The sequence below is a fragment of the Pelophylax lessonae genome (genome assembly GCF_965119305.1).
Source record: "Pelophylax lessonae genome assembly, chromosome: 2".
Taxonomy (NCBI): domain Eukaryota; kingdom Metazoa; phylum Chordata; class Amphibia; order Anura; family Ranidae; genus Pelophylax; species Pelophylax lessonae.
This window is the reverse complement of record NC_138769.1, coordinates 392719459-392744634: the sequence shown is the minus strand read 5'-3', so window position 1 is coordinate 392744634 and position 25176 is coordinate 392719459. Positions and strand designations below refer to the sequence as shown.

General features: G+C 45.8%; 1 protein-coding gene across 1 annotated transcript in view; it reads left to right on the top strand.

Moving 5' to 3' along the window:
* Window positions 1-25176, top strand: part of VPS53 (VPS53 subunit of GARP complex) — a 296463-nt gene that overhangs the window by 187722 nt on the left and 83565 nt on the right. Inside the window, exons 15-17 of the mRNA XM_082246053.1 lie at window positions 18836-18983; window positions 19879-19961; window positions 21977-22055. Coding sequence (XP_082102179.1) covers window positions 18836-18983; window positions 19879-19961; window positions 21977-22055 — 310 coding nt within the window. The remainder of the gene's footprint in view (window positions 1-18835; window positions 18984-19878; window positions 19962-21976; window positions 22056-25176) is intronic.

Genomic DNA, 25176 nt, shown 5'->3' with positions numbered 1-25176 from the left:
GTTGACTAAGGTGTTCCCCTTTCCTGCCCATTTTGACGAGATTGTTGCTAGTCAGTGGGGTTCCGCGAAACACATTGTTGGGATACCCAAGCGTTTTGCTAGGAGGTATCCTTTTGAGAAGACCCTCTTAAAGAAACTGAGAGTTCCACCGGTGGTGGATTCTCAGGTTTCCAGATTAAATAAAGTCACATTGCTGCCAGTGGAGGACGCTCCGTCTTTTAAAGACCCTGTAGACAGGAAGGTGAAATCTCTGGTCCGCTACCTTTTTACCTTGGCAGGTTCAATTTTGAAGCCGGTGTTTGCCATAACCTTGGTCTCCCAGGCCTTAACGGAATGGGCAAAGCTTCTATGCCAGGATTTGGAAGGGGGTCAGCATCCCCCTGAGCTGGCGGTGCTGGTGGATCTGTTGATAAAGGGGTTACAGTATATCTGTGCCTCTCTGGATGCGACCCTTTTGGCCTACAGGGTATCTGTAACAGCGGTCACTCTTTGCCGCATAATTTGGCTGAAATGCTAGTCTGCGGACCAGGCCTCCAAAAAGGTGCCAACGGATCTCCCCTTTGTGGGGGACCACTTTTTTCGGAGTTCCTATGGGAGAGATCATTAAAGGTCTCACGGGAGGTAAGAGCACCCTGCTTTCGCAGATTACTAAAATCAGAGAGCCTCGCCACAAACATGGGTCTGTCTTCTCGGCCCACAAGCGGCACTTTCATCCCGTGGGTCACATTCTTGGGAGGTTCCAAGAGACCCTAGGTTGGTAAATTAAAAGCGGGTTCCACTGGCCCCGCAGACAAGTCCTCCTCTACCTGAAGGGGTGCCTTTACCCGTACATGGGTTAAGGGGAAATCTTCGCTTCTTTCCGGACCCGTGGACCTCCTTCATTCAAGACAAATGGGTCCACGAGTTGGTCTGGTTACAAGATCGAGTTTCGGGCCTTGCCTCCGGCAAACTTCTTTCTTTCCAACCTGCGCCTGTCCCCGGATCGGCTACAAGGCTTTCTCGGGGCAGTTCAGAATTTGCTCTCACAAGGAGTCATTGTACCAGTTTCAGATTCGGAACGTTTTCAGTTTTATTCAAACCTTTTTACTGTTCCCAGGAAGGAAGGCAAGGTCCGTCCAATCCTGGCCCTCAATGCCCTGAACCACTTTGTGCGGGTTTAAAAATTCCAAATAGATTCTATTCACACGGTAGTGGCATCCCTTTAGGGGATTTTCTGGCCTCTATCGATATCAAGGACGCTTACCTTCATATCCCAATATTTGCCGGGCACCAGTGTTTTCTTCGCTTAGCCGTAGGTGAGGAGCACTATCAAATTCGTGGCATTACTCCCTTGGTCTTGCCTCAGGTCCTCAGGTGTTCACAAAAGTGTTGGCCCTGGTGTTAACCTTGCTCAGGCAGAGGGGGATTGTGGTACCTGGACGATCTCCTTGTGCGAGCAGAGTCCCCGTCTGTCCTACAGAATGATTTGGACATCACTGTGCGAACTCTGCAAGAGCTTTGCTGGATGCTGAATTTTCAAAATTCAGCTCTGACTCTATCCAACAGATTGGACTTCTAGGGCCTGACTCTGGATTCAGCCTTTGCTCTTCTAGAAACAAAACTGCTGAAGTTGCGGCATGCGATTCGGCTCTTGTTATCCAACTGCCAGTCATCTCTCAGGACTTGCATGCAAGGGATGGGTTTAATAGTCTCCACCTTCGAGGCGCTTCCGTTTGCTCAGTTTCTTACCAGACCTCTGCCAAAGGAGATTTTGTCCAAATGGGACAAGAATCCTCGGTCCTTGGACAATCTGGTTCTGTTGGGCCAGAGTATGAGGGGATCCTTGCTGTGGTGGCTCCGTTTACCGGCGTTCTGGCAGGGAAAGTCATTTTCTTCCCCTGTACTGGACGGTGGTTTCCACAAACGCCAGTCTGCATGGGTGGGGAGGTGTCTTGGGCATGGAATCGGCCCAGGGAGTTTGGTGTCAGGAGGAGTCCAGCCTGCCAATCAATATCCTGGAAATTCAGGCGATCCGGCTTTGTCTGTCCCAGTAGACGGATCATTTGCAGGGGTGTCCGGTAAGGATTAAATCGGACAATGCCACGGCTGTGGCATATGTCAATTATCAAGGGGGTGCCAAAAGTGCCCTAGCGGCCAATGAAGTGACCGGCATTCTAAGGTGGGCAGAACGCTTGTTCTAGCCCTCTCTTCTGTGCACATTCCAGCGGTGGAAAATTGGCAGGCGGACTACCTCAGTCAGCAGTCCCTGTTTCTTTTCAGTGTCACGTCTACTGGAGTTTCTACAAAGAGGTGTAGATCAAAGTTTGGCCCTGGGCACCATCAAGAGTCAGATCAAGAGTTCGCAGGGACAAAGTCATACTACATCCATGTCAGTTGTTCCTTCCTAAGGTTGTCTCGGGGTTCCACTTAAATGAAGACATTGTGTTGCCTTCATTGTGTCCTAAACTGAAACATCCAAAAGAAATTGCCTTGCATTCCCTGGATGTGGTTCGGGCCATCAGGGTGTACTTTGTACCCTGATTTCTTGTTTGTCCTTACCGATGGTTCTCGTAAAGGGCAGGCTGCATCTGCTGGGACCATTTCCAGATGGATCAGGCAGATGGTGGTGCAGGCCTATTCTATCAAGTGTCAGGTTCTTCCTTTCCCTGTTGAGGTGCTTTCTACAAGGGTGCTTAGTGCCTCTTGGCCTTCCGTCATCAGGCGTCAGTGGTACAGGTTTGCAAGGCAGCCACCTGGTCGTCTGTACACATGTTCACAACGTTTTACAAGGTGGGTGTACTAGCATCTGCGGATGCTGCATTTGGCTGCAAAGTTTTGCATGCTTCTGTTGCAGAGGCTCCTGCCTATTGAGTGTGTATTTTTATTGGTAGGTGGGCTCCAGTTGTTCCATGTTGAGTTTCTGCTTTATCTGGTTAGCTAAGTTTAGCCCTTTTGGGAAATATATTTATTGCTGTATTTTACCCACCCCTCACTGCTTTGGGGCGTCCCAAGGGTCAATAAAGATATGGAGCTGTGTCCGTCAATGAACGAAAGAGAAAACTGAATTTTTGTCTTAAAGTAAAATCCTTTTCTCTGATGTTCATTGACGGACACAACACCCGCCCCTCTGTTGAGTTGGGTTATGTATTCTTCTGACCATGCTTGTTACAAAACTGAAGTCCTATAGTAGGAAGTGGGAGTATACCCCTGGGACTGTCCTATAGGCATAGTCAATTCATTTTCGCCTAGTGTCCTACTCCTAAGGAGAGCAGCATAACCTAGGGATCAAAGAAGATATGGAGCTGTGTCCGACAATAAACATCAGCAAAAAGGATTTTACGGTAAGACAAAAATCCAGTTTTTTTTTCTAAGTACCCAACCTCCCTCTTCTTTTTCCTGCCCATCATCTTACTGGATACTGCATCCACTGCAAGCATTATATCAACTTTCATGTTGAATATCTCAAGTCAGAGTAAAGATATATTTCAGGTAATTTCACTGTCAGTGGAAACATTATTTCTTTACATTGACTGAAATAAATCAGCAAAGTAAAGCATATTTTAATATTTGCCTAGGGTCATCTTTCATATAGCGTTTGGCATGAAACTATACAGTATTTCAGGTTGCAATAAATTAGATTTCAGAGGCCTGGTTTTAATAAACCTTCTAGTTGTTCATCTGATTAATTTTGAACCCATCTCCTCCAGTGCTTTGCTCAAATATAGGTAAAGAAATGGACCATTCATGGGATTTTAATAATTACAGCAAACACTTTTTAATAAAAAGCCTGAAATAGCCTACATATTTTTTCCTTAGAGGACTTAAGGTTGGACTCTTTATAAATGTAAATTGTCCTGCCAGGAAATCATGTTTGAAGCCATAGGAGTGACACTCTAGAAGTTACTGTTGCAGTGGTTGACTCATCAAGTCATTTAAAAATTGAACAAGCTAAACTTCCATGTATGGCTGACTTTAGGAGGATTTCCGAGAATAATGTAAATCTCTTCAGAGATATTTATCAAAGACCTGCCCTGCTTTTGTTGCAATGCAATCTTCTCTTTCGTTCATTGACGGACACAGCTCCATATCATCTTTGACCCCTGGGTTATGCTGCTCTCCATAGGAGTAGGACTAGGTAGAAACACAACTTGACTACGCCCTTGGGCAGACCTAGGGGGTACACGTCCCACTTCTTGTAGTAGGACTTCAGTTTTTTCAGCCTATTCAGGAGTAAGGAACTGGTTCCCTGCTGGAATCTGTAGTCCTAGCTTTTTATCCCCTTTTGAAATTGATTTTTCTCTATCGCTCATTGACAGACGTAGTCTTCTTGATTCTCAAGAGCTGGGTTATGTTGTCTCCGCAGGAGTAGGACTAGGCAGAAAGACAAAACGTTCTGGCTCCACCTTAAGGGCAGTCCCTGAGGGTATATCCTCCCTCTCTCTGCTACAGGGAATCAGTTTTTTCCTGTCTAGTCAGGAGTAAGGACCTAAGTTCCTTGCTGGGATCTTTTGGTCCTGGCAAGATTTTTTTCTTTAGAAAAAGACATTTTTTAGGTAGTTTTTCTCCAGTGTTTTTTTCCTGTGAGATCTTCAAGCAAAAACGCCGGACTGGGCGACACTTGTGGTCACCCCAGCCAGCCTACGAGCGCGCGCAGACCATTGCATTGCGCTTGGTCGGCCGCGACACATTCAAGTAAGTATGCGGGGCCGGGCGACGGGCTGGATGTTGAGATCCAGTGGTCACCCCGGTTTCTGCCTACGAGCGCGTGCAGACCAGAGCTCCGCGCTGGGTCGGCCGCGACGGAGTCCCAGTGGAGGGACTGACCTTGCGAGTTAAAAGTCTCGCTTGGACGCCAGGAACCAGAGAGTCGAGGCGTCCGGAGTGGTCCACAACCCCCCACCCCGGTGGAGAGGGTATTGTGAAGAGAGGGTGCCTGTCGGTTTGGTATGGTGAGTAAACGTTCCCTTTTTTCTTTCCTCGTTATGGGGCAGCATGAATTATGGGCCCCTCCATACATGGTCAGTATATATCTGACACTAAAAAGTCCCCCTTGTAAATACAGTATGTGTTTGTGGGAAGTGGACTTGGTTTGAGAGCTAACACTCTACCCAGCAGACTGTAACATTACAGCAGACATAGGAGGTATAATCCTACCTTATTTATAGTGTATCTTCTGTAGATCCATATATCGCCACTTAGCAGAGATGCAGGTGGATGTGCTGGGAAAACGATTTCGGCGGTCCGCCGCCATTTTGTCGTAGACCAAGTGCATGTATGTCCTCAGGTCACGCCGGCCGCCATGTTTTTGGAGTCTTATGTCTCTTGTATGGGGGCGGCCATGTTTCATGAGCCCAGCTACCTCGTGGAGAGCTGGGAACGCCGGAAGGCGTACACAGGGGGCGGAGCCACGTCCTTCTACCCGGGAAAAAGCAACAGCTCCTTCCAGTCTGTAAAAGACAGACGCTGACTGCAGTTGGTTGGAAACTTCACTGCATCGGTTGGTGAGCCTTGGGGGTCCCTCTCTCTCTCTGTGGGGATCGAGAAGCAGGTACTCTGAGGGGCGCTATTGCGCTAGGGGGAGACACATAAAAAAAAAAAAAGTTTTTTTGTTTTTTCTGGCAAAGGCGTCCTGAATTAACATGGACCCTGCCACTCATGTATCTCCTCCGGATCCCCTCGAGGGGTCTGCAGGATCCTCCAGCACCCCACTGACGATTGAATCATTGTCAGCTATTATGGAAACTTTTGTGTCCCGGGTGGAAGTGGCTTGTCAGGGACAGGGCGCAAGAAAGCGACCCCCCGCCTAACCCCTTATTATCTGAAACCTCGGATTCAGACTCTGAGCCTATTTCTGCAGTTGCAGGTACTTCATCTGGGATTGGTGTCTCGGGTACTGTCTCTTCAGACAGCGAGGAGGATGTTTCGGCATCAGCCATAGCCAGAGAGGAAGCGTTGGTAAACGCACTCATTGTATCTGTTCAAGAAACCTTAAGATTACAGGGTATTCCGTCGGAAATAGCTGAAACTGAAATCCCTTTTGGGACTAAAAAACGCATCAAAGTGGCGAAGGTTTTTCCATTGCCCAAATGTTTTGGCAATCCAATCGAAGAAGAATGGCGTCTGCCAAAACGCACTTTTACTATTTCTAAACGCATTAACAGGCGTTATCCGTTTGAGGAAACCCTCATTAAGAAATGGACAGAACCACCTGTGGTGGATTCACCAATTGCTAGATTGAATAAAGCCACGGTTATTCCTCTAGAAGACGCTCCGTCTTTTAAAGATCCAGTGGATCGCAAGATAGAGGCTATGTCTCGCACCATGTTTTCCTTGATTGGATCAGCTTTCAGACCTATAATAGCTATTGGTCTGGTTTCGCAGGCTGTAACTGAATGGACCAAGTGGTTACGCCGGGACTTAGAAGAGGTCCCTCAGGCGGTATCAGATTTGTTGGAACAAATGATACAGGGGTTACAGTTTGTGTGTGATGCGGCGTTAGACGCCACTCCATTATTGGCGCGAGCATCAGTCTCAGCAGTGGTTCTCAGGCGTACACTGTGGCTAAAAGGTTGGTTAGCCGACCAAGGTTCCAAAAAAGCATTGGCTAATATCCCCTTTTTAGGAGAGCGTCTATTTGGAGCCAACTTAGATGTGATCATTAAGGATCTCACGGGTGGAAAGAGCACCTTTTTACCGCAAAATTTTAAAGGTAAAGGAACTCGTCAAAGACGAGGGCCTTCTTTTTCTGCTCACAAGAGGTTTTTTCGTCCCGCGGGTGAAAAAATTAAGTCCTCCAAAGCTCCTTCAGGAGGCGTCAGGGGTCGCTGGTCGGGCAAGCAAAAGCCCGCCCCCTCCAGACCTGAAGATAAACCGTCCAAAGCCTGAAGGTGCGCCCCCACCCATAACTGGGGTGGGGGGACGTCTTCGCCGGTTCCCGGATCCATGGCTTTCCAGAATCCCGGACAAGTGGGTTTGCGAAGTCATAAGGTCAGGGTACAAGATCGAGTTTCGATCTCTCCCACCGGCGCGATTCTTCCCTTCCAATATTCGACTATCCCCGGATCGTTTAGAAGATCTGCGGAGAGCAGTCACAGATTTACTACAACAAGGAGTGGTAGTCCACGTTCCTTGGACAGAACGTTTTCAAGGGTTTTATTCAAACCTATTTACAATACCCAGGAAAGAGGGCAAAGTGCGTCCAATTCTGGACTTAAGGGCACTCAATTCTTTTGTCAACATAAGAAGATTCAGAATGGAGTACATTCGCACAGTAGCAGCCTTCCTGCATCCAGGGGATGTCCTAGCGTCCATAGACATCAAGGACACATATCTTCACATTCCCATTTTCGCAGGACATCAGCGGTTTCTACGCTTTTCCGTAGAAGAGAACCACTATCAGTTTGTGGCGTTACCTTTCGGTCTCGCCACGGCTCCTCGGGTCTTCACGAAGGTGTTGGCCCCAATGTTGGCACTACTGCGCCAAAGAGGCATATCGATTCTTGGTTACCTAGACGATCTTCTGCTTCATGCAGAATCTCCTCAGACCTTGCTACAAAACATAGAAATTACTATGATTTCTTTACAGGAATTCGGGTGGCTGGTGAACCAGCAAAAGTCATTTCTGGTTCCCACCCAGAGGCTCGAATATCTGGGTCTAATTCTAGACACAGTCAGGACAAGAGTTTTCCTTCCGGTAGGGAAACTCCGAAAGATTCAATCAGCAGTCCAGTTGTTACTGTCCAACAGCTGGTCTTCCCTTCGGACTTGCATGAGGGTTCTGGGGTTGATGGTGGCTTCCTTCGAAGCAGTCCCATTTGCCCAGTCCCATACCCGAATTCTTCAGCAAGAGATTCTTCTCAGATGGAATCGGAATCCGGAATCCCTGGACAATCAGATCCGATTGAGCAAACAGACCAGAGAGTCTCTGGTCTGGTGGCTTCGGTCTCCGATGCTCAGCCAGGGAAAGTCATTTCTGCCAATATATTGGACGATAGTGACCACGGATGCCAGTCTATCCGGATGGGGAGGAATTCTCGGTCAGTTATCTGTCCAGGGACTTTGGTCCCCGGAAGAATCCAGGTTACCGATAAATGTATTGGAACTGAGAGCGATCAGACTTTGTCTGATTCACTGGACCGAGCAGCTTCAGGGCAGCCCGGTTCGGATCCAGTCGGACAATGCCACGGCCGTGGCTTATGTCAATCACCAGGGGGGCACCAAGAGTGTCCGAGCGGCCAAAGAAGTGGCTTGCATTCTTCGCTGGGCGGAACGATTTGTTCCAGCGATCTCTGCGGTGTTCATTCCGGGGGTGGAGAATTGGCAGGCAGATTATCTCAGCCGTCAGACTCTGGATCAGGGGGAATGGTCCCTCCATCCAGACGTTTTCCACCAGTTGTGCCTACGGTGGGGCACCCCGGATGTGGATCTGTTGGCATCACGATTCAACAGGAAAGTACAGAGATTCGTGGCTCGTTCCCGCGATCCTCTAGCAGAGACCGCAGACGCACTGATCGCCCCGTGGGGGCAATACCAGCTAATGTATGCCTTCCCTCCTCTCGCGTTACTGCCAAGACTTCTTCGCAGGATAGAGGAGGAAGGAATTCCAGTAATTCTGGTAGCTCCGGACTGGCCTCGACGAGCTTGGTACGCCGACGTGGTCAGACTGGTGGCGGACGTCCCGTGGAGACTTCCTCTCAGGGAGGACCTACTGTCTCAGGGACCGATCTTCCATCCTGCTTTACGATCGCTGGCTTTAACGGCCTGGCTATTGAGACCCAGGTGCTGAAGGACAAAGGTTTGTCAGCTTCAGTTATTCCTACTCTAGTTGAAGCAAGGAAAGCGACTTCCAGAAAGATTTATCATCGTACATGGAAGTCCTACATTGCATGGTGTGAACCTCTGGGGTTCCGTCCACGGTCTTATTCGATTAGTCGAATATTAGCTTTTCTGCAACAAGGGGTTGAGCAGAAACTGGCCTTGAGCACTATCAAGGGTCAGGTCTCAGCATTAGCTATCTTCTTTCAGAAGCCTTTGGCTACTCATTCCTTGGTGCGGAATTTCATCCAGGGGGTGCGACATCTGGCTCCGCCAGTGCGCGCGCCGTTACCACCCTGGGATCTTAATTTAGTGTTGTCAGTTCTTCAGAAACCTCCCTTTGAAGATATTAGGGAGATTCCTCTACCTACGTTGTCCCAGAAGGTGGCCTTCTTGGTGGCTATTACTTCTGCACGCAGGGTGTCAGAACTGGCCGCATTATCTTGTCGTTCACCATATCTGGTGGTTCATAGAGATAAGGTGGTTCTTCGTCCGAATCCATCCTTCCTACCAAAAGTGGTTTCAGAATTTCATCTGAATGAAGAAATTGTATTACCTTCCCTGTGTCCTAAGCCCAGTCATCCTCGGGAGTTTGCTTTACACTCCTTGGATGTGGTCCGGGCGATCAGGGTATACTTGAAAACGACAGACTCGTTTCGCAAGACGGATTCACTTTTTGTGATCCCGGATGGACCCAAAAAGGGGTTGCCTGCATCTGCCGCGACCATTTCCAGATGGATCAGACAGACGGTGGTACAGGCTTATTCTATTAAGGTTCGGGAGCCCCCGTTCCCTGTTAAGGCGCACTCCACTCGGGCGCTTAGTGCGTCATGGGCCTTTCGCCATCAGGCGTCAGTGGTCCAGGTGTGCAAGGCGGCTACCTGGTCGTCGGTGCATACCTTTACAAAACATTATAAAGTTGATGTAATGGCATCATCTGATGCCGTGTTTGGCCGCAAGGTTTTGCAGGCCGCCATTTGAGGAGACCAGTGGTCTGCCTCGAGGGTTTTTTCCGTTGGAAATTTTTCTTTTAAGTCTCATTCTTTGTTTATAATGAGCCTTTAAAACTTCTAGTTTGGCACCGGTTGGGCCTTCTAGATTGGATTTGATTTTTGTCAATCCCACCCCTCATTTGTGGCACTGCTTCTGGATGTCCCAGCTCTTGAGAATCAAGAAGACTACGTCTGTCAATGAGCGATAGAGAAAAATGGATTTTTGTAAGATCTTACCGTAAAATCCTTTTCTCTTAAGCTCATTGACAGACGTAGTACCCGCCCCTCTATCATTGAGTTGGGTTGGGTTAAATTCTCTGTTACTGCTTTAGAACAGAACTGATTCCCTGTAGCAGAGAGAGGGAGGATATACCCTCAGGGACTGCCCCTAAGGTGGAGCCAGAACGTTTTGTCTTTCTGCCTAGTCCTACTCCTGCGGAGACAACATAACCCAGCTCTTGAGAATCAAGAAGACTACGTCTGTCAATGAGCTTAAGAGAAAAGGATTTTACGGTAAGATCTTACAAAAATCCATTTTTTTCTTATTTTCTGTTTCAGTGAGAACTATTAACTGCTGGACTGGGCAATGCACTGGATATTCTAGATCCTTACGGGTCTTTTTTTTTCATAAGGGGTAAGGGGCTCATGTGTACTGGTTAAGGGCATTTATAACTTATAACTTGGGTTATTTTCCTCCCCTCAATTTCCTTTTGACACTGCTTTTGGACATCCCAGTAGGGATCGTTCATCGACAAGACGCAGTTCCATCTAGTCAGAGACTATAGGGTTATGCTGTACCTTCAGGCATAACCCCACACACCCTGCTATCAAACAGTTTGTTTCTGCCTAGGAATAGGACCTAGCTTCCTGCTGGGACTTCGGTCTTAGCTATTATAGGAAAGTTTGTTAGTTTGTGATTTTTTTATTTTCACTAGTTAGTTCCTGAGGACCAAGATCCAGAGGAACTACAAGCAACAGCCGGCTGAGGTTTCTCACTTTATAATCTAGATCCTTAAGGTCTCCCAGCCTGGCCAACGAGCAGGAGCAGTTTATAGGTCAGAACTAGGCTTAGCCACGATAGTGCCCTGACGGATGGGGATGAGCCTTCGTGTGGACCGTCTTGCTGGGACGCACACGACCGGGAATGCCCTAAGCCACAGCTTCCCTTGGCTGACAGCACCCCCATCCCAGGTGGGAGTTGATCTGTTTTGGAATGGCGCCCACATGGTACCGTGGTATGTTGAGTAAATTGTCCCACCAAAAAACCCCTGGTGGTCTCGGGGTAGACATGGGCCCTTCCCTGGAATAGTCGGACCTTAGGGGCTCACTTGGTTCCCCTGCCACCTTGGAGGACTAGTCCTGTGTACCTTTCAGCATTCCCCTACCCATAGCAGGTTTTTACCTTGTGGGGGGGGGGGGGGTAATAATGTGGCCATTGTGGTGCTTATTTGAGGGGGGTGACCTTTACTGTGTGGGCCCCTGGGCAGGGACCTTCCGATGCCTATTGTTCTGGGCTCCTTTTGGGGGTCCTGGAGACGGCATTGGTGTGCCGTGGGGGCCGCCATTCTGCTGCTTTTTCAAAATCTGATGTCTAAGGTATATTTTGTCATTGCTAGTGCTGCCAGCCATAAAAGGCCTCCACCCTCACCTCCATCAGCAGGGTCTTCGGACTCTGAGATAGACATGGCCACCGCAGATGCAGACCAACCTGAGGGGTCGATGTGGTGGCATTCTGATGGTGAAGAGGACCTGTCCTCATCAGCTGCCACGTGGGAACGCGCTTTGGTGGAAGCTCTGATAGTTTCAGTGAAAGAAACGTTTAAAATTGGCTGATGACTAGATGGAGCTGCGTCTGTCAATGAACTTCAGAGAAAACAATTTTACGGTAAGTTCTTACAAAAATCCAGTTTTTTGTACTTACCGTAAAATCAATTTCTCTGAGTTTATTGACTGACACAGCACCCACCCCTACCAAGCGGAGGACGACCCATGGGCGTAGCCAGGTGTTTTTTGTTCTGTCTAGTCCTACTCCTAAAGGAGGCAATATAACCCAGTAGTTATGATTTATGGAGCACTGTGTCCATCAATGAACTCAGAGAAATGGATTTTACGGTAAGTACAAAAATCCCATTTTCTCTTTCCTTCAGTGACGGACACAGCTCCTGATCTTCATAACCATTGGGTTATACTGCCCCCTACAGGAGTAGCACACTAGGCAGAAAAATAATCTGGCTACACCTTTGGGCAGTCCCAGGGAGTATACTCCCTCTCTCTGCTATAGGTACTCAGTTTCTTTCTGCCTAGTCAGGAGTAAGGACCTAGTTCCTTGCTGGGATCTCTGGTCCTGGCAATTTTTTTCTTTGTAGATAGAACTTTTTTCTTTTGGTTTTTCCTGTTAGATCTATAATCAACTGCCAGACTGGGCGATGGGCTGGATAATCTAGAGCCATTGGCCACCCCAGTCTGGCCAGCGAGTGAAGAACTCAGCTTCATGCTAGGTCGGCTGCGACATAGCCCCACTGGTTGGGGACTGGCCTGCGAGTTAAAGGCCTCGCAAGTTCGCATATGACCGGGTCTCGGCCCGCGTTGCAGCGTTCCTCCGGGCCGACACCCCCCCCCCATTTCGTTGGCGAGGGGTTCTGTCTGGAGCGTTGCCCACCTGGTTCCTGGTATAGTGAGTAGCCCCACTCCCCCTGGAGGGTTTATACCTGGCGGAGGCTCCTGCCAGGGCCCCCCGTTCTGCCTGGGCCTGTCCTGGAGGCCTCTTGGTGCCCCGTGGGGCCGCCATTTTGCTGTAGCCTGTGTGTTTCTATGCACAGTCGACCATATTTGTGTAGTCCGGTGGCCATTTTGTGGTGGTTTGCCATTGAAAATAACGGCGGCCATGACAGCGGAACTTTGTGTGGCAGCGATATCGGCAGTGGGAGCCCCTCCTCATCCCCTGGTGCTGACTCCTGGATCTTTTCACTTCCTGATCACCGCACTTGGAGTGCAGATTATCCTGGTGGCTGCAGGTGCCTGTTTCTGCTGGGTGGTGAGTCTGGTGGGGTCCTCTCCCTCTCTGCTGAGGATTGCTTGGTGCTTGTGCCTGGCAACCAGGTGGTGCTTCCAGCGCAGTGGGGGTTGTCCCTTTGCAGTGTTTTACACTTTTTGTGGGGTCCTCCTGGTGACTCATAGTCTTTGGAGCATATCTCCCCACCTGATTCCCCTCTCTGAGGCTGCGGGGCCCTCCAGGTCCCAACCATCAATCGATGCACTGAGGTTGTTTCTGGAGTCCTTTGGGTTCAGGGTTGAGGTGGCTTTTGGGCATCAGGCTAGCAAAAGGCACCCCCCTGCTTTCCCTTGCCTCATCTGTCTCATCAGATCCTAAATCCAAATCCTAAATCTGATTTGGCCACCGCGAACGTTGGTCACCCTGCTGGGTATGCAACGACATGCCCAGAATCCTCTCATAGTGAGGATGATTCCTCCACATGTGCAACCGTGCACAAAAAGGCGCTGGTGGAAGCACTGATTGTCTCTGTGCATGAGACCTTGAAGATGGAGGCGCAGGTTCACATTTGCACTCGCAAACCATCCAGAGTTGCAAAGGTGTTTCCTTTCCCCGCCTTTTTTGACAAAATTGTCGCTATAAAGTGGGGATGACCAAATCCTCCCCTTGGGGTCCCTAAGCAATTTTCTAGGCATTACCCCTATGAGTAGTCCCTTATTAAGAAGTGGCCTGTTCCATCGGTGGTGGTTCCTCTGGTTTACAGGTTGAACAAGGCAACCATGATTCTGGTTGAAGAGTCCCCTGCCTTTAAGGAACCGGCTGACAGGAAGGCGGAGGCTGTGGCTCGCAATATGTACACTCTGGCTGTTTTGGCACTGAGGCCGGTATGTATTCACGATTGCCCTGGTGTTGCAAACTCTGACCGAGTGGGCCAAGCTTTTACGCCATGACCTGGAGGGTGAACAGCTCCTCCGGCCTTCCTGCTGATGGACCAGCTGGTCCAGGGGCTGCAGTTTATCTGTGATGCCTCTTTGGATGCGGCTCCCCTTTGGTGTGTCTTTTGGCTCAAATGCTGGTCTGCGGACCAGACTTCTAAAAAGGCCTTGACTCATCTTCTCTTTCAAGGAGATCGCCTGTTTGGAGCTACCCTGGATGACATTGTTAAGGTCTCACAGAGGGGAAGAGTACCTTTCCTCTGCAGGCTACTAAGTAGTGTATACTTACCCTTAGGAAATCCTAGACCTGTAGGAGAAAAAGACCTTTGGTTTTACTACAGGGGTCCCAAGAATCCAACTGGAATATTGTTTAAAGGTCTTCATTCAAAAATAGATTCCTGAACCTTTCTGTGCCTTTGTGGTTCCTCACTGCTGTACTTCTTTTTAAAGACAGTACACAAAAAAACAATTGTAGATTTGGCAAATTAAACCACACAACACTGACAATACCATAGGTAAGAAAGAAATCCCGGACAGCTGCACTGCAACTTGATCCACGCCTTAGGCAAAAAACAACATACAGTGGGGGACAGAAAGCAAGGTTGTTGCGTTTTGCACATAAGTGTTTAATTATAACCTCAAGGTTAACGGAGAAGTACAGCCAAAGCTTGTTTGGGCGAACTTCTCCTGTGGTTTACAAGAGTGCAATTCCTTTTGCTCTCTTGTTACCCATTTTTAGAAGAGAGCAGGCTGAAGTCCACTCTTTGCTGACGTCACAGAGGGAATCCAGGCTCAGGCATCATCATGACCATGGCATCGGGATCCGCCCACATGCCTGGACCAGCACCTGCTCAGCCTCTCAGTGAGCTGCTGAGAGCCTGAGTGGACCGCTCCTGCCCCCTCCACAGCCCAGTGCTCCAGTGAGTGAGGGGGGCAGGCCAGAGGGCTGAGCTGTGAGAACCGAGCGATTTCTCACCACACGGTTCTCAGTGTTAGAGGCGCCGGAGCACAGATGCATACATCCCTTTAAAGATTAAGCACTAACACATGAAACTTATCTACCTTGCGTTCTGTCCCCCACTGTATCTCATTTTACCTATGGATTTTACTATACATGAATAAAGTTGATCAAAATGGAGTGCAGCTGTCTGGGATTTCTTTGTTACCTAGTGTGAGAGCTAGAGCTGGGTAAGCACCCTTTCAGCAGGTGTGTGGGACATGGACAACGTGGACTTAACTGGAGCAGCGGCTACTTACTACTGACAATACCATGTTTTACTTGCTGACGCCATGTTGATCAATAGCAGAAAAAGGTACAGTGGGAGTGAAGCAAGGGTTTGGTGAAAGAGGGGAGAGTTACCTTCTTTACATTAAAACCTGTCATCTTGCCTATTCAGGCTGGTGCCTGCCTAAAGAATTACTGCAACAACTGGTTGATTTCGGACTCGGAACTTCTACATGGAGGGGTCTGAGAGCGGAAAATAAGCAGTAGATTAGCAGTTGTGTGTGAATTTCTTGACTAGCAAAGACTGAGCTGTGTGCCACCTTATTAATGTCTCATTGCTCAGCTGGCTTGTAAATTCCCCACATGTGTACAGCACCGTAAGGAAGTCATCTTGGCAGCTAGGTTTCCTACAGATGAATTGCTGTTTTCGTGTGCACACATGGTGTCTGTTGCTAAATGTAGTAGTAGTAGTAGCAGTAGCCCTGCAGCCCAATAAATCTTTATTCCTGTCAGGGAGGAGGAGAGAATGTGAGGATTATTATGCTGCTTGGAAAGGTGTATATTTCTTTTCTGCCTGCAATAAGACACCATTGGATTCCTTTCTGCTGAGAAACTTCTGAAACAAATTTTCCTTCTTGCAGACTGAGAAAGGCATACCTGGGCTATGTTTTCCTTAGACTTTTAATAACGGCAGCTGCTTCCAAACCTAATATGTGCTGGACACAAAGAAGGAAAGATACTAAAAAAAAAGAAAGTTAACTTGTTTACAAATTTGAGGAAATGAATAGATGGGATTGCTTTACTAAAATGTAAACTATCTGCCAAACAGGCGTCATGATGTCCTTCTGGCGTAAAATGACATCCACTGACCTAATTTTACTTACTAAAAGGGCTTTTTTTTACGGTTTAATTTCTTCATCACTTAAGTCTTGTGCTATGTTTTTAATGCTGACAATCCTACAAAGTCGCTCCAGTTCATAGATTAACAGATTTGAATTAATTCTTACCATTTTCTACCTGTAGTTTCGTGCTGTAAAAGCTCATTGTGAGTTGAGAATTTTCCTATACATGTCTATGGCACTGACTGGGAGATCTTAGCTGCTCAGCTGATCTCAAAGCTGCTGTGTGCACTCTAGAGACTTGCAGGTTGATATATGAATGTAAATAAATGCCTTGCGCTTGCTTATCCTCGTCTACAGGTCTACATTATTATTTTTTTTATATCAATCTTGGATGTGTTCTGTATTGTGTATTTGCAGTGTTTGGGACAAATATACATAGAGACTGTTAAGGCCGGCCATAGATGATGTGATTTTTTTTTTTTTTGATTCCCCCATCAGCACTGACTTCTTTTTACCTCTTGCAGAGCTATTGTGTTCTTCCTGCGGGCAATAAATGCATGTAAAAATTTGGCATGCTGGTTGTGGTATCAGGACAATATCCCCCCCCCGGACAATATCCCCCCCGGGACAATATCCCCCCCGGGACAATATCCCCCCCGGGACAATATCCCCCCCGGGACAATATCCCCCCCGGACAATATCCCCCCCCGGACAATATCCCCCCGGACAATATCCCCCCTGGACAATATCCCCCCTGGACAATATCCCCCCCCCCTGGACAATATCCCCCCCCCTGGACAATATCCCCCCCCCTGGACAATATCCCCCCCCCTGGACAATATCCCCCCCCCCTGGACAATCCCCCCCCCCCCCCCCGGGGAAAATATCCCCCCCCGGGACAATATCCCCCCCCTGGACAATATCCCCCCCGACAATATCCCCCCCGGACAATATCCCCCCGGGACAATATCCCCCCGGGACAACATCTCCCGGGGAATATCCCCCCGGAAAACATCCCCCTGGTCATAGGGTTAGAGGGGGAATATTGTCCAGGGAGGATATTGTCCGGGGGGATGTTGTCCAGGGGGGGATATTGTCCGGGGGGATATTGTCCTAGAATCGCTGGTTGTACCCAAATTGATCAGTGGATCGACTTGGGTGCAATCAGCCAGGCTCAAAAAATTGAACGTGTCCACAAATCTATCCAATATGAATCCAAAGGTTGCTCAGGATGGTATGCCAGAATTCCAGAGGGGTTGTGTCAATACTCTAATCCAAGCAAAAACAAGGCATGTGTTGTATGCAGTATGTGCAAAAGCGCTCATACGGCGAGTGCTAATAGGGCCTCACTTCCCTGATGTCTGCCTACTGCTGCTCTGGGGTTGATTGTTGTCTGCTGGTGTAGGAACTTAGACAGGGGATGATGTCAGGGAACCCTTCACATAACAAGGTTCAAGCTTGGTGATTGTCCTCTCAGGTTTATACTCCTCATATTCGCAAGTAATGCTGGCCCTCAATACTTTTTCTCACTGACCTGGTACAAGTATGCACATCAGGAAAGTAGAAGGTTAATTTTTCCGATCATTTTTTTACTATGTTTTTACTGTATATATTTTACTATAATTTATATTTAAACCTCATGCACACCGGATGTTTTCACAGCTGCCAGCCTGCTTGCTTCAGCCGTTTTTTTCTGCAGCCAGTAAACTACCCAACGTGTTATCCTATGTGTCCATGCACACATAGGCTTTCATCAGCAGTTTTTATGTAGGGGCGTTTGAAGGAGAGTTTTTCATCTGTAAACACTGAAAAACATGGCTATTCAGCATTCGAGTATAGTTTTGTTAAAAAACACTAAAAAAAGCAAACGCTAAAAACCAGTAAAAACTGCTAATGCAAAACGTGACAACACTCGTGTTTGTAATGCGCCATTCTACAGCTAAAGCTACTGGCATTTTTATAATGTCTAATGTGCATAAAGCCTTAAAGTTACGTAAATGGCACATACCCGTTTGATTCAAAGAGCAGTGGCATGTATTGGTAGAAATTTAACTTTTAGTTCTTAGTAGTTTTGCATATTAAGAATGATGAAAGTTTATATCCTATTGGTTGCTCTGCTATATTGAACCCTGCTTCTTGACCTTTACCTTATAAAATATTGCTATAAAGTGGCAAAAACTTCACTTTATACATTAGATTTTAATATAACAATGATAGGGCTCCAATTTTCAGTCGCTCCAGACCCTGGAGCGACTGGAAATTGGAGTCATGCTTTAAAGTATAATTACACAATTTGTGGAAGCACACGTTTTGTAGCTTGCTGTGCCTTCAGTATCCCATGCCACCTCACCTGTTCCTGATCCAGTGAGACAGGAACAACGATGCTATAGAGAAGTGATGGCGAACCTTGGCACCCCAGATGTTTTGGAACTACATTTCCCATAATGCTCAACTACACTGCAGAGAGCAGGAGCATCATGGGAAATGTAGTTCCAAAACATCTGGGGTGCCAAGGTTCACCATCACTGCTATAGAGGCACTTGTGATCTTCTGAGCCAGGTCAGTGCATGGGTACACTTTTTATGTACAGTCTTAATCATTTCTATAGAGAGTGTGGGCACCTTGCATGCTTCCATACACACATTGCCATGGCCACCCCATACCTTTAAATGAGTACAGTAATTAAGTACTTGCTTGAGATGCTTGAACACCCTTCTTGCTGTCCAAGGGATTTTCACAGTCACCAGTCAGATTCAGTTCTACCTTGAAAGTCTTGATGTGATTGGTGGTGGATGTTTCCTAGCACATTCCTTAGGAAGTGCCCTCCTTCTGACCCTGTGAGGAGTTGCCTTGGCTTCAGTGGATTACCAAGAACTCAGATTAAGATAAATTAAGTGAACATTCTGCAGTTTGCTAAATTGCATTATTAATTCACTGTTTGGTTTCGCCTTTTGCCTTTATTTTTTTATATAACTGTTTTTTTTTCTTTTTCAGTTTTTAAGTACTGTTTATGATTTATATATGTTGTATTATTTTATTTTTGTGCATTTGTTCAGAACCACTAGCAGCAGCACAGGCCTTACTATAACCAGCCTTCTGAAGGAAAAAGAAGGCTCAGAAGCTTCCAAATTTACCACCGAAGAGCTGTGCCTGATATGCAGTATACTGAGTACAGCGGAGTACTGCCTGGCTACAACACAGCAAGTGAGTAGCAGACTTTGACTTATTATACAACTGGTTTAGTCTTTGCCCTTCTTGAGATCATTTCTTTCATTTTGTATTACTCTTAACGGGAGCGAAACACTTTTTAAAATGTTTTCTCTCTACGTATACTGTTTATTTCTAAAATAAAGTACTATATATATTTTTAATCAGCTAAATGTAAAATTATACATATATTTTGTACTTGCCACTTGCAGCAGGTGGAAAAATCTAAACTAGTACAACCAAATTCTTCAGGCTACTGATCAAGGGTCAATTCACACAAAATCGATATTCCAGTGTTTGGGAGATATTTGATAAATGTCATTTGAAAGTTCTTCAAAATTTTGTTTACTTTTAGCATTTGATTTTGAAATTAATTAAATAAAACATTTCATCCTGCTCCTATAAATTTCTTGTCACATCGGTTGGAATGATTTTTAATTTGAACCCATTAACTATTAGAACATCGAACAAACAGTCTGAAAATAAACATTTTTCAAACTGATTCTGTTTGTGTATGGCCAGCTTTAAGATCACAAAATGACATGTTTTTTGGTTGGTAGGTAAAAGCCTAAAAATGAAAAATAAAGATACATTCGACTTTGAATTTATTGTAGCTGTTTGTCTGCTGCACCTTTACTTACTAACCCCATCACCCAAAGTTCCTCCAAGTTTACTGACAATACTGGGCTTTCCTTAATAGAAAGATGGCAAGTTTATAAACTAGGTGTTGTGGATGCAGCACTTTTTATTGTTTATAGGTATAATGAAGATTTCATATAACATTCTCTAGAAGGTTATCAAATGTGATATAAAATATCAGTTTATGAACTTTTAAACTTTCAAAATATTTATATATTTGGTTTAAAACCATTATACTTTCCCTTTTTGATAGCTTGAAGAGAAGCTAAAAGAAAAAGTAGACGTGACACTGACAGAAAGGATAAACCTGACAGCGGAGATGGATACTTTCAGCACGTAAGCTTGCACAGATTCTCTTTTTGTTAGTTATATTTTACTGAGGCTGCCAAAATATTGGAAATCACTATGTGATGGGAGGAAGCGCAGTGACTAAGTGGTTAGTACTTCCACTTAGCAGCACTAGGTTCACTGGTTCGAATCCCAACCATGACACTACCTACCGGGGTTTGCATGTTCTCCCAATGTCTGCATGGGTTTCCTCCGGGTGCTCTGGTTTTCTTTCACACTGCAAAGACATGCTGGTAGGTTATTTGGCTCCCTGTCTAAATTTGCCCTTGTAAGTGTATGTATGAATGTGAGTTTGGAACCCTTTTGTAAGCACCTTGGGGGCAGAGACTGATGTGAATGTACAATATATACGTAAAGCGCTACGTAAATTGACAGGGCTATATAAGAACCTGTAATAAATAAATAAAATGTGACCACCAATGATTTTTTTATAGTTCTAACCAAAGCATTCTCATTTGTGTGCTGTTTCCTGGTCAACAAAGAGATGACACACGGCAGTCCAATACTGCCTATGTACATTATGTACGAAAAAAATGACTGTCTCAGTGTACATACTATTTTACAAACTATACACAGAAACAGTTTGGAATTCGAAAGACTCAGTGGTACAAACTGCTACTTTCTATTAATAAGACAATCTAATGCACAGTATTCAAAAAGGAGCAATGTGACAAGGCAAACTTGCCTATCAAAGCGATCCCCTCCAGTGCTGCAGTGTCAGCGATCCCCTTTGTCGCCAGCGCTTCCATCTTCTCCTGGTTGTCTTCTTTCCAGGTCTGTGTTTTTGAGCTGTTAGATTAACCAGGTCTTGATGATGCAACTCCCACCCATGCGCATGGGAGTTAAAACCGAGCTCTACCCTAAGGCCTCTTTCACACAGGCAGACCGTTCAGATCCACCTGTCAGTTTTTCAGGCGGATCTGAATGGATACCCCATGGATCTCTATGGGGCATCGGATGTCAGCGGAGACATGTCAGCTGGCATCCGATCCGTCAAATCTGGATTGATGGAAACCCTATTTTCCACCTGTCCAGCGGATTAGATGAACGGACAGACGGTTCCCATCCCATTCCCCCATAGAGAACAGCGGGGACCTGACAGCTATGTCTCCGCACACAGCTATGTCTCCGCACACAGAGCTGCTATCCGCCTTCTCAGCGGGGGATTTGCAGATCGATCCCCGCTGAGAAAAACTGAGTCCGCCGACGGACTCCCCTATGTGAAAGGGGCCTAAAGGGGAAGCTCTTCTTGTTTGCTTCTCTCCCCCTCCCTCCCCTCTGCTGCTACGTTTGGCACCTTTCGAGGGGGAGTAGATACCTGTCAAAACCAGGTACCCGGTCCCACTTCGGGGGAAGGTCTGCGGTGATCTACGTAAATTGTTCCGCATATTTTACTTTCTTGAAATTTACAAATCTATCAAAATTGTTCTTTATGTATTATATTAGTAGGAAAACATCTCCCTAAATCACTGTTTATTTCTTGAATGGGCACAAACCAATCTTTGCCATGCATACAAAAGCATTGTTGAATGTGTAATTTAGGGTAAAATGTAAGTGCCCATTCTTTGTGTTTCAAATTCTATTCTATTGTTTGTCAGGATTGTTAAAATGAAAATCCCCCTTACATAGACCAACTCTAGCTTTGTATTTTCCACCATTTTTTGAGGTGCATTATTAGCAACTCTAGTTTTGCATGACTCATTTTCTCAGAATAACTAATGTCAAGTTTAATGAATAGTGAAGGTACTGATGGATTATATGACGTCCAACAGGATATGATCATTATTTTTTTAGCCTTTGTGGTTTACGTGCCATAAGTGGATCTTGAAAGATATGTAAATGATGTATCCTGACAGACATCATTTAAACATAGGTCGGCATGAGTTAAACATGTATACATAAAGTGGAAACTAACCATTTTTTTTTTTTATTTATTTGGTCTTTCAGTATTATGTAACACATTTCTTGTTGAAATAATAAAATGTACTGTCTTTATTTTCCAGTGTAATTTCAAATAGTATTCAGCTGCTTGTGCAAGATTTAGATTCTGCTTGTGATCCTGCACTTACTGCAATGAGCAAGGTATGTACAAGTATGGCTCATTTGCCCTTGCTGCCTAGGTTCATTAAGCTTAGTTATATTTTGAAGTGACAAAGACATGCTTGGTATCTGAAGAATGTTTTTTGTTTCAATCTGGTTAGAAAGTGGGTGGATTTCCTAGCCTATCAAGGTTTCTGTTCCCACTGGGAGATTCCCCCATTTTTTACAGTCTTGATCACACCCAGGACTTTGCACTGACCTTAAAGTGGAGTTCCTGCCTATTTTGCAACTTTAGTGATTCCTGGAGTAATCGCTATGCTGACCAACAATTGGGCATTTTCAGGGGTCCCTTACCTTATTTTCAGGGCATTTTTGATTGTACTTCCTCCTTCTCCCCGCTCTGTGGCCACGGCCACTGACATCACTTCCGCCTTTGCATTGCATCCTGGGAGCTGTTTGTCATCACTCCCAGGAGCCTGGAATCAGGAAGAATTCCCAGAACACTCCCTGGAATCAGGAAGAAGGACACAGCAGATTACACTGCAGCTTCAGATGCCCACATCTAAGATGGCCGCGCCCAGACAGCGTTTTTAAAAGTAAGATTTTGACTAAAATCCAATACTGTACACCTTGTAAGTATGAGAATAGTGTTTCTGTAAAGGGCGATGGATTAGTATTATAGGGGTATTTTTAGTTAAAAAAGGTTTTTGAGGCCAGAACTCCGCTTTAACTTGTTTTCCCTATCTAGAGCACATCCTTCTTACCTTCCCTTGAAGCCAATGATGCAGTCTCTTTTTTTCTTTGTCTGTTTAATTGTGTGGTAGCCACCCCAGCAATGTTTGTCATTAATTATGAAGGCGATCAATCTATAGATTATTTTACTTATATCAGGGTTCTCCAAACTTCCTAAACAAAGGACCAGTTTATTGTTTTTCAGACTTTGGTGGGGGGTCAGACTGTGGCTAGTGAGAGTAGAAAATGCTCCAGAATCAATGGGAGTCAGGCTTGGTGGTCAGTGAGATTTAAATGTAGTCGGTAGGAGGGGGAATAATGCCTCATCATTGGTCTTAGTGGTAGGAACAGTGCACCATCCTTGGTATCAGTGGAAGCAATGATTCCCCATCTTTGGTCAGTGGAAGGAATTGTTCCCTAGTGCCTGTAAAAGGAATAGTGCCCCATTGTTGGTGTCAGTGGGAGGGAATAATGCCCCACTGTTGGTGTCAATGAAAGGAATGCGGCCTCATTGTTGGTTTCAATAGAAGGAATAGTGCCTCAAGGGCCAGACAAAGGCAAGCAAAGGGCCACGTCCGTCCACAGTTTGGAGACCACTGATTTATATCGTAAGACAGTTGGGGGCACATTTCAAGCATTTATAGGTATTTGTTAAAAGTTTTAGATATCCATTGTGATCAATATTCTAATTATTACTTATTACTTAAGCTAATAGTAACATTTGCCCTGTATTTTAAATCTGTTTTTAATACATTGGCATAAATTGAAAATAAACCATACATTATTTTATTTTGTTTATTTTATGTCATTGCAATGCATTGGAAACACTTCTTTAAAATGGTTGTAGAGCTTATTGTATAGCTTATTTTTTTACATTAAAATAATAAACCTGTTATACTTACCTGCTCTGTGCAGTGGTTTTGCAAAGAGTGGTCCCTTATCTCCTTTTCTGGAGTTCCTCACAGGCAGTCTTGGCTCCTCCTCTTCTCAGAGTGTTCCCACAAAAAGCTGACTGCTGAAGGGGGAACTCATGTGGTCACGTTCCCAAGACTGGCTGTGTGCATCCATAGACTCTACAGCTCCGTCTTCTTCTCAGTATCTCCTGTGAATGCAGGAAGAGAGAAGCAGGCAAGAAGTAATTCTTTGCGACCTGATTATATTATCGAGAACACATTGTAGGTGTGTAATTACCTTTAATTTGAGTTTCATAGATTTTGCTCATGATCCCTTGAGACTGTGATTCACTAGGGCTGCATGGCCTTGTCATTCTGCATAGTGCTACTTTCCTTTCCTGAGAATTACACCATTGTAATGCAGTCTTTCTGCATAAAAGGATGTGCATAATTATAATGATATGAACTTGGGTAGTGCATAAATACATTGCCAGTTTTTTTTTTTTTAAATATTGTAGATGTACACTGATGGACTTGAACTTCTCAATGGGTCATGTTATTTTTAACAGGTGTGCTGTGTTTTGATGTCTATCAGTGCAAGCATGAACAGAAGCTGAGTGTATGATCTGTATTCCTGTGCTTCTTAACCACTTGCCGACTGCCGCACGACTATTTACATCGGCAGTCAGCCCCTCACAGGCAGAGCGACGTAGTACTATGTCGCTAGCCTGTGAGGGTCTAGGGAGCGAGCGAGCGCCCCCCGAGGCGCACTCCCGCGCGGTCACGGACCCCCCCCCCGCGCATGTGACCGGCGGACCCGATGTCCGCCGGTCATTCGGCGATCGTCGGTGCAGAGGGAGAAAGGCAGGCGGCTGATGTAAACAAGCCGCCTGTCATTCTCCCCTGTGTAGGAATAGTGATCATACGGTTCTACTATGTAGGACCGTTGATCACTGTTCCTACACCTCAAGCCACAGCCAATCACAGTTAGAATCACGCCCCTAGGGACACACATAACCCCTCCCTCTAAAAAAGTTAACCCCTTCACTGCCAGTGTAATTTTACAGTAACAGTGCATATGTATAGCACTGATTACTGCAGTAATGTCACTGGTAACCCTAAAAGTGTCAAAAATGTCAGTCAAGGGTCCGATCTGTCCACCGCAATGTCGCAGTACCGCAAAAAAAATCGCAGATCGCCACCATTACGCGTTAAAAAAAAAACAAAAATGACAAAAATCTTTCCCTTTGTTAGTAAACGCGATAACTTTTGCGCAAACCAATCAAAATACGCTTTTTGCGATTTCTTTTACCAAACAAATGTAGCATAAAACAAATTGGCCGAAAATGTTAAAAAATTTTGATTTTTAAATTTTTTTGGGGGGAATTTCATATAAAAAAATGTGAAAAATATTGTTATTTTTGCAAAATTGACGCTCTTTTTTTGTTTATAGCGCATGATCAAAAAAATCGCACAGGTGATCAAATACCACCAAAAGAAAGCTCTGTTTGTGGGAAAAAAGGACGTCAAATTCGTTT